Source organism: Chlorocebus sabaeus, chromosome 3, assembly GCF_047675955.1.
Source record: "Chlorocebus sabaeus isolate Y175 chromosome 3, mChlSab1.0.hap1, whole genome shotgun sequence".
NCBI lineage: Eukaryota > Metazoa > Chordata > Mammalia > Primates > Cercopithecidae > Chlorocebus > Chlorocebus sabaeus.
The window spans coordinates 80,807,916-80,821,996 of NC_132906.1; the positions used below are offsets into that span (position 1 = coordinate 80,807,916).

The 14,081-nt window shown below is 43.1% G+C and overlaps 1 protein-coding gene across 23 annotated transcripts in view; it reads right to left on the bottom strand.

Moving 5' to 3' along the window:
* The window catches only part of DOCK9 (dedicator of cytokinesis 9), a 297,489-nt gene that overhangs the window by 26,407 nt on the left and 257,001 nt on the right, over positions 1-14,081 (bottom strand). For 11 of the 23 annotated variants that reach the window (XM_073014461.1, XM_073014456.1, XM_073014451.1 and 8 more), the window contains 5 exons: positions 12,626-12,739; positions 12,290-12,505; positions 9,794-9,851; positions 8,843-8,911; positions 7,384-7,490 (listed from right to left, as the gene is read on the bottom strand). In XM_073014461.1, coding sequence (XP_072870562.1) covers positions 7,384-7,490; positions 8,843-8,911; positions 9,794-9,851; positions 12,290-12,505; positions 12,626-12,739 — 564 coding nt within the window. Of the gene's footprint in view, positions 1-1,135; positions 4,249-7,383; positions 7,491-8,842; positions 8,912-9,793; positions 9,852-12,289; positions 12,506-12,625; positions 12,740-14,081 lie in introns of those variants that run through there. The other 12 variants (XM_007960750.3, XM_073014464.1, XM_007960744.3 and 9 more) reach the window with 2 other exon arrangements.

Here is a 14,081-nt window from a genome sequence, read left to right on the forward strand (position 1 = left end):
TTTTTTGAGACAGGTCTTACATGTAAGACCCTTCACCTTCTGCCATGATTGTAAGTTTCCTGAGGCCTCCTAGCCATGCTTCCTGTTAAGCCTGCAGAACTGTGAGTCAATTAAACCTCTTTTCCTTATAAATTACCCATTCTCAGGTAGTTCTTTTTTTCTTTTTTTTTTTTTTTTGAGACGGAGTCTCGCTCTGTCGCCCGGGCTGGAGTGCAGTGGCCAGATCTCAGCTCACTGCAAGCTCTGCCTCCTGGGTTCACGCCATTCTCCCACCTCAGCCTCCCGAGTAGCTGGGACTACAGGCGCCCACTACCACGCCCGGCTAGTTTTTTGTATTTTTTAGTAGAGACGGGGTTTCACCGTGTTAGCCAGGATGGTCTTGATCTCCTGACCTTGTGATTCGCCCAACTCGGCCTCCCAAAGTGCTGGGATTACAGGCTTGAGCCACCGCGCCCGGCCTCAGGTAGTTCTTTATAGCAGTGTGAGAACAGACTAATACACCCAGCTAATATTATTTTTTTGGTAGGGATAGGGTCTCACTATGTTTCCCAGCCTGATCTTGAACTCCTGGGTTCACATGATCCTCCAGCTTCGGCTTTCCAAACTGCTGGGATAACAGGTGTGAGCCACCACATCTAGCCTAAACTATGATTTAAATGCATGCTATTTTTACTCTTGTGTAGTCAAGTTATAAACAAGTGAGTAGTTTAATAACAATGAAACCTGAATTTAAGTGGCATATAAGTATTGATATATATGTATGTACCATATGATACAGATAATTGAGTTCATTATGGGAGAACCTGTTATATTCAGTAAAAAAAAAAAAAAAAAAGATGGGCTTCAACAAGAGAGAGTCCCCAGAATGGCTGGGAAATAGGAAAGTTTGATAAAGTGAATAGAGCTTAGTAAGTCATTATGAAATAAGTCTCACAATTTGATGGTTATCAAGAATTAGGAAATAACAAATCATTAAGTTTTATACTCTACTGAACATTATTTTGCCTTCTGACTCAGAGGCAGTTCAAATTCTATAGTTGATCAGTCCAAATATCACTTATTATTGTAAATAAATGGTATTATATATTATAAAAAGCAGAGTTAGCACATATTTTACCCAAAAACAAACTAAAAATAGCTTTTATATTAAAAAATAAGTCAATCTCTCATAAAAGTAGAGTGTGGATTACTGAACATTAAATCCTAATTTAGTAAGCTAAATTATTCTAGTTAATGTCAACTCTATACCTAATCCTTTACAGCTTTTGCATCAAGTAACAATTCTTTGAATAGAAATAACTGGTAATCACCGGCAGTTAAGTTTGAGAGACCATACATCAAACAAAATTATACAGTCACAAAGACCAAGACACAATAACGAAACATTGGAACATATATGAATAACATTATCAGCAGAAATTCCAGTTATTAATGTACTTTAAATTCTCCGCAATCACTGCACCTGAAAACCGGAACAAATCCAGACAATGGTCAGATAGTGATAACCTTACAGGGCAGTCATATGGAGTGCCTGATGGTTTTACCGCTTTGCTTACAATTTAAATTCCAAGATACTTTTTTCCCATATTGTTGACATATGCAAAGAACTGTTCAGTAATAATTAGTTGGGGGAAAATATTTTATAATATATTTATATTTTTAATATTATAAAATATGTTATAATAAAAGGAACTCAGCGCAACAAGTTCGTAAGCCATCAAGGAAGCTTTTAAAAATGTAATTAGCCAGGCCCATTTTAATGTGCCACAGTGATGCAATTGAAGGCACTGAGCATGTCTCTGGAAACAGCACATTAACACTGTATATGTGTGTGTGTGTGTGTGTGTGTGTGTGTGTGTGTGTGTGTGTGTAGGCACATGTGCATGAAAATGCCTGCATGAGCCTATGTCTGTGCAGGGTTATTTAAACATTTTTTCACTGAGATACCATTTGCTCTATTTTGGGATTAATTTAACTAATCTTACCTATGAAGCCATCAGTATTACCTACCATTGGGGAATAACTGCAAATGTGTGACTTGGCTTAGGCAACGGTGTGCTATCACAGCATAATGCGCATTTCTACTATATCATCATCTCTCAAGGTACAGTTGAGGACCACTTACATCAGAATAATCACCTTGGATGCTTATTAAAATACAGATTCCTGGGCCCCACACCCACCCAACTAAATCTGGGTTTGGGGGATAAGGATGGGAATCTGTATTTGTAGCAGGGATCCAAGTAATTCCTAAGCAACTGAAAGCTTGAGGATTCTTGCACTAGGTGAAACTCTCTGAGGCAGGGACTTTCACTTACACATCCCTGAGCTAGCACATGGCACATGGCCAGTCTATGGAATTCATCAACATGTGTCAATCTAGAAATTTGCAAGTCATTAAGAACTCAGACAACTTCCAGTTCAGACTGGAGGGACTGTGGTTGAGGTGTTTCTCCTCAGAGGGCGGGAAGCTGCAGCAGGAGCGTAGGGTGCTATGGCAGGGACCACAGCTTGCTCACTCTCAGACCTCCGGCCCCCAGCTCAGTGCCAAGGAAGCCCAGTCCACATTTGCAAAATGAAGCAGGGCAGTGTGATGTGCCAGCAAAGGCAGAACAGCCACCCAAGCTCCACTGGCCAAGTTCCCTAAAGTGAGGACGTGCCATGTGACTTTCACGGCTCCAGGAGCACTGTCAGTCAAGGGTAAAGTGGAGATGAGCTGGCTCTAAAGGTTTTACTGCCGCGCTTGGATGAGATGTAAACAGGAATCCCTGAATGTGTTCTGTTGATGTCTCTATCTCCTAGGATAGTCTAAGGATGTAAACACTATGTTTCTTACTGGCAACTATTCCTGAATAGAAACAATTTTGACTAATAGAAGCCAGAGACTGGCCTAGTGAAGTTCACATAACGTTTGTTACATTCAGCAGCAATTCTGCAATGGCGAGACCTGTTGTTCTGTAAAACAACAGTTTTGTGTGCTAGGTAGAGTCAGTTCTCATTATCCGAGGAAGTTATGTTCTATAACGTCACTGTGAATTAGCAAATACTTGCCTGCTTCCCAAAGAAAATGCAAGGTTCAGTTCCTGGGAGCCTCTGGTTACAATATTTTCATTAACCAATCAATACCTACACTTGTTTTATGTGTTTTGTTTAAAGACACCTAACTAAATACGTATTGTTGATTCATTAACATTAAATATATAGCCAACAGCACTAGAACTCACACCTGAACAAAGCTTATGTAACTCACACTTCGCAGTGTTCTTGCACTTAGGAACTCCAGACAGCACTTAAGCGCTTCCCTGGGGCCATTTTAAACAGCGAACCACCAACAAAATCCACACAAATGTGAAAAACATGGCACTAAGTAGACCACCAAAGGAGGCTTGTTCGTGGTGTTATAGGAAAGTGGTCCTGATCCAGGTCCCAAGAGCGGGTTCTTGGATCTCGTGTAAGAAAGAATTCAGGGCAAGTCCACAGTGCAAAGTAAAAGCAAGTTTATTAAGGAAGTAAAATGGTGAAAGTGCAGCCACTCCATAGACAGAGTAGGGTGTTCCTGAAAGTAACAGGAGGAACACATCCACCCTAGGTACATTACTCGTATACATGGGGAAATGTGCTCTGCTATGAGGATTTGTGATAAAGGAATAATTTTCTTAATTAATGTGTTTTGCAAAAATCAATATTATCTTTAAAGAAAAATCAGGAATGCCTTTCTTCTCCAGATATTGGGATATCTGGACACTCCCAAGTCTGGGTCTGTCTAGTAAACATTATTAATTTGACCCCTTAACCGTGAACATCTAGAGGCTCAGAATGCCTGACTTTCTGGGAAGGCAGCCCAGCAAGTCTCAGTCTCATTTTCCCAGCCCTCGCTCAAGATGGCGTCAGTCTGATTTGAACGCCTCTGACCACGGGATGAGAGCTGCGACAAGAAACAGAGCGTTGCCTGGTTCAGCCTCAGCTAGAAACACAGTGGAGTGGTAAAATCTTTCGATGTTCTGTACCTATCCCTGAATGACCACAAAAGTACCATGGAGTATTGATTTGGGGGCTACAAAGACATTTCAGCAGACAGGTGGATAATGAGGATCCACCTGTCTGTACTTTCTGCTTTTCCCTCTGGAGCTCCTCTGGGCCCTGTTCTCCCGGGCTCTGCTCTGGGAAGCAGACACAGCAGGACTTCTGCATGGCGACTTCCTGTCCGGTTGCTGTTGAGTTTGGCCAACGGCAGGTCCCAGCAGGATGCTGGGGGGCAGGAGGAGAGTGAGGTGGGCAGTTACTCCTTCCCTCCCTGTGTGGGTGCCCTGAGGAGTCCTTTATTAAAAAGCTCACAGGTCCTGCTAGGTGGTCCTTCTATGTAATTTTTCCCTTTCTCCCCCTTTATTCCTAAGGTTAAGGGGCGACACGCAGCTGCTGCTAACCTCGGGGCACTGTAACATTCCTTGTTGGCTTCCCTAAACCCTCTCTGAACTTTTAAAAACAGTCCCTTTCTTAGTCTTTCTTCAATCTCCCAACTATGCTACCTGCATCCTTCCAGGACCTTGGTACTGCATTCGTTAACAAGGGAGGGATCTCAAAACTACATGGGCCATGGGGAATTCTGACACCACAGGAAACTCTGAATTCTTCAATCTACACAGGCTCAGTCTTACGAAACAAAATTGTAAATAGGAATTGGAGGTTTCTCTTTATTAATCAAAAGCAGCTGGAAACGAGTCTGCTCTTTGGATCAGAGTCAAGGAAGGTGGAATTGGTGCCAGTAAAAACTCATTTCAGGCCTGCTGCTAAGAGAATTGAGTATTTTTAGGTAGTGTCCCTTTAAAAATCACTTTAGGAGAACATCTCAGGCATTTAATTATATCTAATAATGTAGATTAAAAGGGCAATGCTTTTTATTAAACTGTGTTATACACTTATTTCCCATCAGATTTTCCCCAAAGTCCTTCCTCTCTGGCAGAGATTTTCATCTCTCTTTTTCTTGCAACATCCTGGCAGCCAATCTGCGAAAACGTGCCTGGTAATTTCAGATGTCTTGCCTTTTAGAACACGTTAGTCTTTCCGCTCCCCGTTAGTTTCAATCTGGATGTGCAAGGCTCGCTCAGGACTTTATAACCCTGCTGTGTCACATCCTAATCACCACAGATTGTCATGTACTATGGACCTTGTTAAAGATTTACTAAGTTTATGCTTCAAGGACAAGGTGATGAATCCATCTTCTGAAAATAGCTGATAAAGGGGTCCTTGTCACAGGCTTAGTTATTACTTAGAGGGGGCGCCATTCACTATTTCCCCAAGGCTGTGTGCACTTGGTATCACAGGCTAATTCATTAGGCGCTAACATAATAACTATCTCAGTCTATTACTCAATCAGATGAACAAATGCAAGCTTCCTTTTATCAGCTCTGCAGGATAGGTCACTAAAAATGGTCTACTTTCCAATCTTTAATTGTTCCTGGCATCGTTGCTTTCCTTATCTAATTCTGAACAAAATGGTACACTCCAGAGGTCTGACTTGGCAGAGGCGCCAGGGTGGTTTCTGCAAGGAGACAATGCAGTCATGCCTCTTCCCAGAGAAAAACTCAGTCGAAATTCGCCTGAAGTGAGGAGTTCAAAGCCAGGAGTATGTGGGCCTTGATCCTTCGGTGGCAGGTTCCATATTTGAGAGTCAAAAGTAAAACAAACAAAAAAGACCATCCACCCAGGCCTTTCAAGGTGGAGAAACAGCAGAACTGTTAACACCATGTAATAACCAATCTCTCTCTCTTTTTTGTAGGATACCTAGAAAACTTTATTGGGGTTTAAATTATCTTAATATTTAAACATGAAGTATACTCAATATGTTAACCTTTTAATTCATGCTTAGTTTTTAATTTTGAGGGCCAATTGAGACTAGACAATTTACAACAGTGGTTCTTAAACTTTTTGAGCTCAAGACCCCTTTGTAGATTTTAAGATTTATGGAGGACCCCAAAGTTTATGTGAATGGTCTCTCTCAATATTTACAATACTAGATATGAAAACTGAAACAAAATTAAGATTTACTTATTAATTTAATGAAAACAATAAACCTATTCCATGTTTTAAAAATAGCATTTTTAAATAAAAAAGGATTTTCTTCCAAAAAAAAAAGAGTGACGAGTAGTACCATTTCCCATTTTTACAACTCTCTTTACTGTTTGATTTTGTAGGATAAGCCCGAATGTGCATCCATTCTGCACCCAGCCTCTGTGATAGGTCGTTTGGGTCGCTGCATACAAAGAAAACCCAGCCTCAGAGACCTTCAGTAGCAAGCGTACCGGCCTCAAAGACTCCCTGAAAGGTTCCAGGACCACGCTTAGAGAACCACTGAATTATGGCCTAGCTCATGTCATGAGGATGTGCATTCAAGGGCCCGCCTCCCTGGCATGAGAATGGTTAAAAGCCCCAGTATCAACCGTATGCCACACCACTGTGGCCCTGGAAGTCAGGATGAAGCAGGTGCAGCAGAGGCAGAAGAGACTGACTCCTTTCTTGGTTTGCTCCTCCACTCCATGGGAGAAACTAGACAACTTCATTTTCCTTAAAACATGGGCAGGATTAAAAAGCTTTCCCTCAGCTGTTTCATTCTACCCTGGGCTGAAGGGAGGCAGGTGCACACAAAGAACCCTTCAGGCAGATAGGCATGGAAAAGGAAACAGAGTGAATGCCAACAGAAAACTGGCATTTATTCAAATATCTAGTTTTATTTCAAAACTCTCCAGTTACAGATAAGTGGCTGCAAGGCTAATCTGTTTTAGCAAGAAACTAGAATTTGCAGAAATTGCTACGGTGATCTAATGTCAAACTTGCTGTTCTCTGTTGGGGGTGGGACAGGGTGGTCCTGTCTCCTAAGGGCCCATAGGACCTGGGCCACAGCACACAAGCAAGGCAGGGACCAAGGCCCTAGACAGGGGTTGCTATGACCAGAACCCAAGTCTGGCCTCTCATGCCTTTGAGTTTGGCCCTGGGGAGACGACTGGTGCTGGAGACATTAATTTAAAAGTCATATTAAAACCAAGAAAACTCATGAGCCAGAGAAATTAACTGCTATAAAGAATGAGAAACTTTATGACCAATACATTGGAACTTTTACTGGATGTGTTCAAGTGCTGAGCCTCACTTCACTACAATCTAACCCCTCACAACCTCTTTCCAAACAAAAGGAGGCACTCCTAGAAGAGGAGAATGGTAGAAGCTTTTGCTGCTCTGCATCAGTTTTCTGGAGAATCATCTCAGTTAGAACTACGTGTGTAAGCAGCAGCTACAGGGAGGAAAAAGCCCTGGTCTGATGCACTAGCAATGCAAACAGCAGGCTCCCAGATACCCCAGTGCCTGAAAGCCCACGTGAGTCCAAGCACGCACCTCGTTGAAATGGACATCCTGCATCCCCACGTCTTCCATCATGGAGGCCTCCTCATCGATGTTTGGGGTAATGACCCTGAAGGCGGTGCATCCTTGTCTAAACATGCCTAGGAAGAGAGGGAGGAGGGAGAGTCAGAGTTAGGAACCTGAACATGGGTGAACCTTTAGGGTTTTTCCCGCCCTGTGTGTTTCTGTGTTGAATGAAACAACGGATTTTGAAATCTCTTAGGCACCAGGCCAGCATTCACGGGGGTACCTGTGTGCTTTTCGTCCCGATAGGGAACCCTCACCTCTTTCACTTTCTTCTCCTTATCCCTTTTAAATTTTTTATCTACCTGGATTAAAATGTATGCAATCTCTAAATATTAAACTGTAAATAAACTGAGGAATAGGTATTAAATTAATAGTAAAATAACAATATGTGAACATTTGACTTGGTAGGATGACCTGTGCTGAGATAAGAAAAATGAAGGCAAAGCCAATACAAGAGAGATGTATGATTCAAAAAGAACTGTTTCCTTCAAGCTGCCACCTCACCCACTCTGGCCGGGGAAGAACACATGTCTCAGATGAGAGCTTCCCCACACAACCCAGGTGTAGCTCCGTAATGGTGAGCAGACAGGCTGCCTTAGCTGGTTCCTACCCCAACAGCCCTGGGGTAGGTGGCTGGCTGTATCAACAGAGCGCATGGATGCCTGGGCACTCCGATTCTCCAACGGGAAAGGGTGTCAGCTTAGAGGCAGGATCAGTGTCTGGGATAAGGATGTTTCTGAAGCAATGACCGCCCATTCAGGACCTTTCCTCATCTCACAGTCACTGGAAAACAGCTTTACGTCAGTTGGACCATGTCAGCTATGCAAAATGATCAAGTGAAGAAGGGCATGAGATGTTCCACTACTCTATTTTGAGATAACTGTTCACAATAAAATAAAACGGAAGTAAAAACTTGAATTGAGACTTCTGCATTTAGGGAGAAAGAGGAACACAGGGCATTTTGAAATCAAGCCTTGAAAACGTAGATCCTAAAGTCACAGATTTTTCTGCTGCACATGATCCCAGGTTTCCACACTATTCATGGATTACCTAGCATCTGCCACTTTCCCTGTTTAGTTTTTATTTGTTATATGGAAACAAGAGTCCCCCATGAAAAGCGTTAATCTAGGGGCTTGAGGATACATTAACATACAAACTAGAAAATTAAAAACCAACCACCCCTGCTTTAGGATACGGAGTACACTTCACCACTAACTCGGCACCAGTGGAGTAACCAAAGTGGTGGCCAAGGTGCTTTCCTTTTGTGCCCACAGGAATAGACCACCAGCCAACCAGAGAGCCACAGAGTCGGAGGGAAGGAGAGTGAAGTCTGTCCATGCAAAGTTGAAAGGGCAAATCCCCCACCACGGGAGGGCAGGTGACCAGGCAGGGGGTCCCCGGGGGCTGGGCTGATCCTCAGGCTCACCTCCCCGGCTCCTCCTCAGGCAGGCGCTATGGCTGTGGGGGAGAAGGGGCGGCTCCCACTGGACTGCTTCTAAACATGAGGAAATGCATCACCTGATAAAAGGTCTCGACAGGAAATAGTACTGGTATTAAATGAACATGGAGCCCTTTCCAAATTTTTCTCTTTGGGGCTCTGCTGTTTCATTCCGAATAGCCAGCTGCACCAGAAATATAGTTTGTGGCCTCGGCATCTTTGGTTTCATACTATTTCTCACTTCGTACGTCTATTCCTCGTTAGCCCAGATCTGGTGCTGCTGTTTCTCCCATGTAACTCACGCAGACTACCAGCTTTTCTAAGAACCTCAGTATTCCAAAAATAAATGTCACCATTTGGGGCTGTGCTGATTGTGGAGTGGAAATGTGCACCTGCTGTTTAACCACAGGGAACCTGTGGAAGACTCCACGGCCTGCTCATCTGGGAACAAACGCAGAGTGCACAAATGCAGCATCACGCCTTGCCCCATCTCCGTCCTCTGGGAGACAAGGTTTCCACCAGAAAAGCTGCCTTCTCAGACAATAAAGCCAGCTGGGCTGCATTGCAGAAATGCCGTCTGATCATCTCCTGTTACAACTTCTTGATTGCCTAATCACTCCAGTGGGAACTATCTTAAGGGAAAAGTATCTTCTTAGCTCTAGATTTGGCCAGATGCAAAACTCATTAACTAGTTTTTGCAGAGTGAAGCTGTCAGAGGAGGTTACATGACAACATGTCATCTACTTTTCTGTCTGGTCCTGGAATTTCTGCTGTGCCCACCAATTCAAGCAAACATCACGCCAGGGGATAAAACAATGAATACACTTCACAAACACACAAATTCTCACCTTCCAATCTTCCTGAATGGCTCTCACTTGTTTGCTGCTTTGTATGGGTTTATACTAATTAATGTCACAAAACATGGGAATAATTCCTTACCTTTCCGGGTGAGATATTCTGCCACTAGGGCTGTTACATGGACATAGCACATTGCTGCCTGTAATAGAAGACACATGCCTCAGAATCATCATTGATAACAGCATGTCATAATGTCCCACACAAACAGAAATCTAATCAGTGTATGAACATATATATTAGATCTCAATGCACCAGCTAGTGTTTCTAATAGCTGACATCTTCCCTTTTGAAAAGAGTGGAGCCACTCACACAAGCTGAAAATTTGGAATTAATTGGGAGTTGAGATAAATGGCAGTAAATTTGCTAAAACTTGTTTCTATATAGAATTACTACATTTGGAAAGTAAAAGATAAAAGCAGCATTTTTCTCTTAGTATATCTAATATTTCTGCATTATTTCTCTCAAAGCGAAGAGGATGCTTTGAAGAAAACATGTGCTCCTCCCTAGATTCTGAGACAATGGCTCAAATTTCAGGTGCTAATATATTTTTCGCTTGACTTAAAAATTAAGAGCAAGTTATAATTTTTTCCAAACATAAAATTCTAAATAAAAAGCATAACTGAACCTTAAATCGGTAACATTATACATATCTTAAATTGAAAGAAAAAAGAAATTCTTTTCATCAAATTGCCATGGTGTTATAAAGATCAAAGACAGCTGTTGGAAGCGAACCCGCTGCAAGGTTCTATGTGTGCGGTTCTGTGCCTGTCAGCGGGGTGAGTGCCACCGCGTGGTGCCCTCATCTAGACCCTCACCCCTAGCTAGCCAACAGACACCGGCGGAGGCTGCTCCACGTGCACGTGTGTCAACGAATGTCAGCAGTGTGGCATGCACTCTGATGTGTGCAGAGAGAAGTCTGTTGGAGAGTGGAGTTATGCACTGTCCAGTCCTCAGAGGCAGAGTTCATACCTCCCACGTGTGTCCTTGCAGTGCACAGCAGGGTCACATGCACTGAACAGGCAGGAAAGTACATGATGGGTTACTGAGCACATACACAAAACCAGACACGGCAAGGGCAGTAAGAAATCTTATAAATTAGCTGCTTTCGTCTCCTATTCACTGGGTATACTGGGTTGGGTGGTGTCCCCCCAAAATTTATGGCCTCCCTGAGACCTCACAATGTGATATTATTTGGAAACAGGCTCTGTGTGGGTGTAATTAGTTAAGATGAGGTCATACTGGTGTGTGGTGGGCCCTAAGTTCAACATTACTGGTGTCACAGAAGAGGAGAGGAGACACAGGGACCCAGACACATGGGGGAGGATGCCATGAGACCACAGAGGCAGCGACTGGAGGGATGTGGCTACAAGCCGAGGAACATCAAGACTGCTGGTCACACAAAGAGCTCAGGGACAGGCATGGAACAGGTTCTCCCTGAGGACATTGGGAGATGCGACCCTGCTGCCACTGCAATCTTGGACTTCTGTGAGAGGATACATTTCTGTGTGAAGCCACTCAGTCTGGGTACTTTGCTATGGCAGCCACGTAAAACTAATTCACAGAGGAACAGGTGAAGCTCAGTGAGTTCTTCCTTTCTTTTTTTTTTTTTCTTGAGACCTAGGCTACATAGGTTATTAAAGAATCTTAAATTCTTACAACGATAGAAAAATTACTTCTCTTAGTTATTCCTTTTTATTATGGCCAATGTGCGGTTTACGTTAAATTTACAGTCAAACAAAACTGTCATGTTAATGTGTACTTTTTAGCATATTGAACTCCTTGAAAAATAAATAAGTAAATATAGTTAAAATTTTCAGACTTAGAGTATGTTTATTAATTCAAACAGTTATAAAAGCTTAAAAGTCAAAACTTGCTTGCTATAGTAATACTGTCGATCATACCTAAACATCTCAGGCACAGACACTGAATGAGTTCTCCTGGGAGCACAGACTGCCTTACAGCCAACTGTTTTCTCCAATTCCCCATTTTACAGATGATGTCATTGAGCAACAGAAGGGTTAAAAAACTGGCTCAATGTCACAGAGTTAGTTAATATTGGATCTTGGATTCAAAGTCCAATATTACTTGTACTGGAGCCCACACACCCAACTCCCAGCCAGGCAGTCTACATATGGAAACACATCAGCTCTGCATAAGAGGGAATGCTGGAATACCTACTGCATCCACAAAAGGAAATGGACTACCTCACGCAGGAGAAAGCAACACCTGTCATTACCTTGAATAAAAGGAGGGATTCATTTTATCATAAAATAGCTGAATTTTAGAACTACAGAGGAGTTTTGATGTGTACTTTAATTAGCAGGAAACTGTATGAATATGTTTAAGAGCTTAAACAATGCTCTTCAGTGGCAAAAATAACCTCTTACAATTTGTTTTAAATTATTAAAATGCTCAACTAACTATGAAGTCACCCTGAGTCTCATACTGTTTAAAGTTTTGCATATTTTCAATTGGTTTTTGATTCATGGGATAATTTTTCTCAAAACTGGCTTATTTTAGTGAATGGGGCCTCACTGTTTTTTATCAAAAACCTGATCAAGCGGCTGGCAGGGCTACCTCCGAGAGATCGCCGTTTTTGACGTGGATCCTGGCCATGCTGTCGAGCCACGTCTTCCTGAGCTCAGGTGTGCTGGCATAGGATTTGGCCAGGCTGTACTGGAGGTCTACCAGCATCTCCGGGTCATTCTCATGTTCCTTCATCTGGGCGGTGGCCATTAGCACCGTGCGTATTCTTTTGGTCAAGTCCTTCACATCGGAGGAGAAGCTGGTGTGCTAAAACAAGGGTGGAAGAAGAAAGGACACGTGGCTTCCTCTGTTTTCTGCCTGTCCATATGCACCTCAGGTGCTGAGGCAGAGTCTTGGGGTGAAACTAACATGGGCCAGGCTACCCACCTTGATGAGCCGGTCACTGTTGGCACAGTTGTTGATGATGGACAGGGACTGCTGGAATCTGGTTCCCCCAATGCCAACAACGTCTGCTATCAGCTGGCTGACGGATATGATGACCTTAGGGACACACAAACATGAGCAAATCAATTTACCTTCAAATGACTGCCCAGGCTGGGCTTCTGTGTTCAGTCAGGATGTGGCTGAGGACAGGGGACAGTGGGGGTTGTGGGGGTGCTTTGAGCAGGGGTCACTCCAGTGTGGGAAACAATATCTGAGGTACTTTCTTCCCCTTTAAGAGTAATTCCAGAAAGTGATTCTGCTAGCCTTAAAAAACATTGTTTGCAAAGTAAAATGCCGATCAGGAGAGCAAAGGGAGGAGGAGAATGAGATAAGCCCATCCACTTACCTATTACCTTCTCCAACCAAGAGGGAGACATGATTTCTTTCTCAGTTTTCAGTTTGGACTTACATGTATTAAATATGCAATGGGTAGACTGTCCTTTGCAATACTTTATCAGAACATGGATATATTAACTATGCCATGGGGGGGCGCTATCTTTTTTTGGCTCTATGAATGGCACTGCCTTTACCCAATTGCTTGAGCTAAAGCATGGAGGCCATCTTTATTTATCCTTTTCCTTCACCACACCCAGGTACAACTGGTCACCAAATGTTGTCAACTCAATCTCCTCTTCCTTCTGACCTCACCATCCCTGGTCTAGGAAAGCATCCTCTCTGACCTAGCTTTGATAATGGTCTCCCTAGCTGAGGTCTAGACTAGCCTTGACCCATCACCAACACTGGAGTCCAGAAGATCTGTCCAAATACGCCACGATTTGGATATGCAACCACAGGTCCTCCTCAACTCCTTCTCACCCATATTCTAAACTCTGCAGTAAGGAACGTGTCTAGTTCCCCAGACGAGTGCTTCCCCGTGGTTCACTATGGCCTGAAACACGCTCACCACTCTTCAACCATGAGCCCTATGCATCCTTCACATCCTCCAGGTGCCCCTCCTGATCCACTCAAGTTCCTCTACAACAGCAGTGCTCACACTTGTACTCTAAGAGTTCCAGGGCTTGTCTGTGACCTCCATTAGACTACACTCCATGAGAGGGTGGTTTTGTTCATGGTTGTATCCATGAATGCTATGTGGACCATAAATATCGTTTCAAAAAAAGGGTAAAATGCAGAGATGGAAGAGGGATCCCTACCACGTGTTTGTAGAAAAAGAGAGTTTACAACAATACAGAAGTTTGGTCATTATCTTGGCTGGCTCTCAGAGCAGAGAATTTAGGATGCTTTAACTCTGGAGAAGAGAGCACATGTGTCAGTAGATAGAGGACAGAAAAGAACCACTTCGGTTGGGCTTTTTGTTTCTTACCTAAAATGTTTACTATTAAGCATCCTCACATAGGTTCTAATACCTATGTGAGTATTAGATAAGACAGAGCCCTCC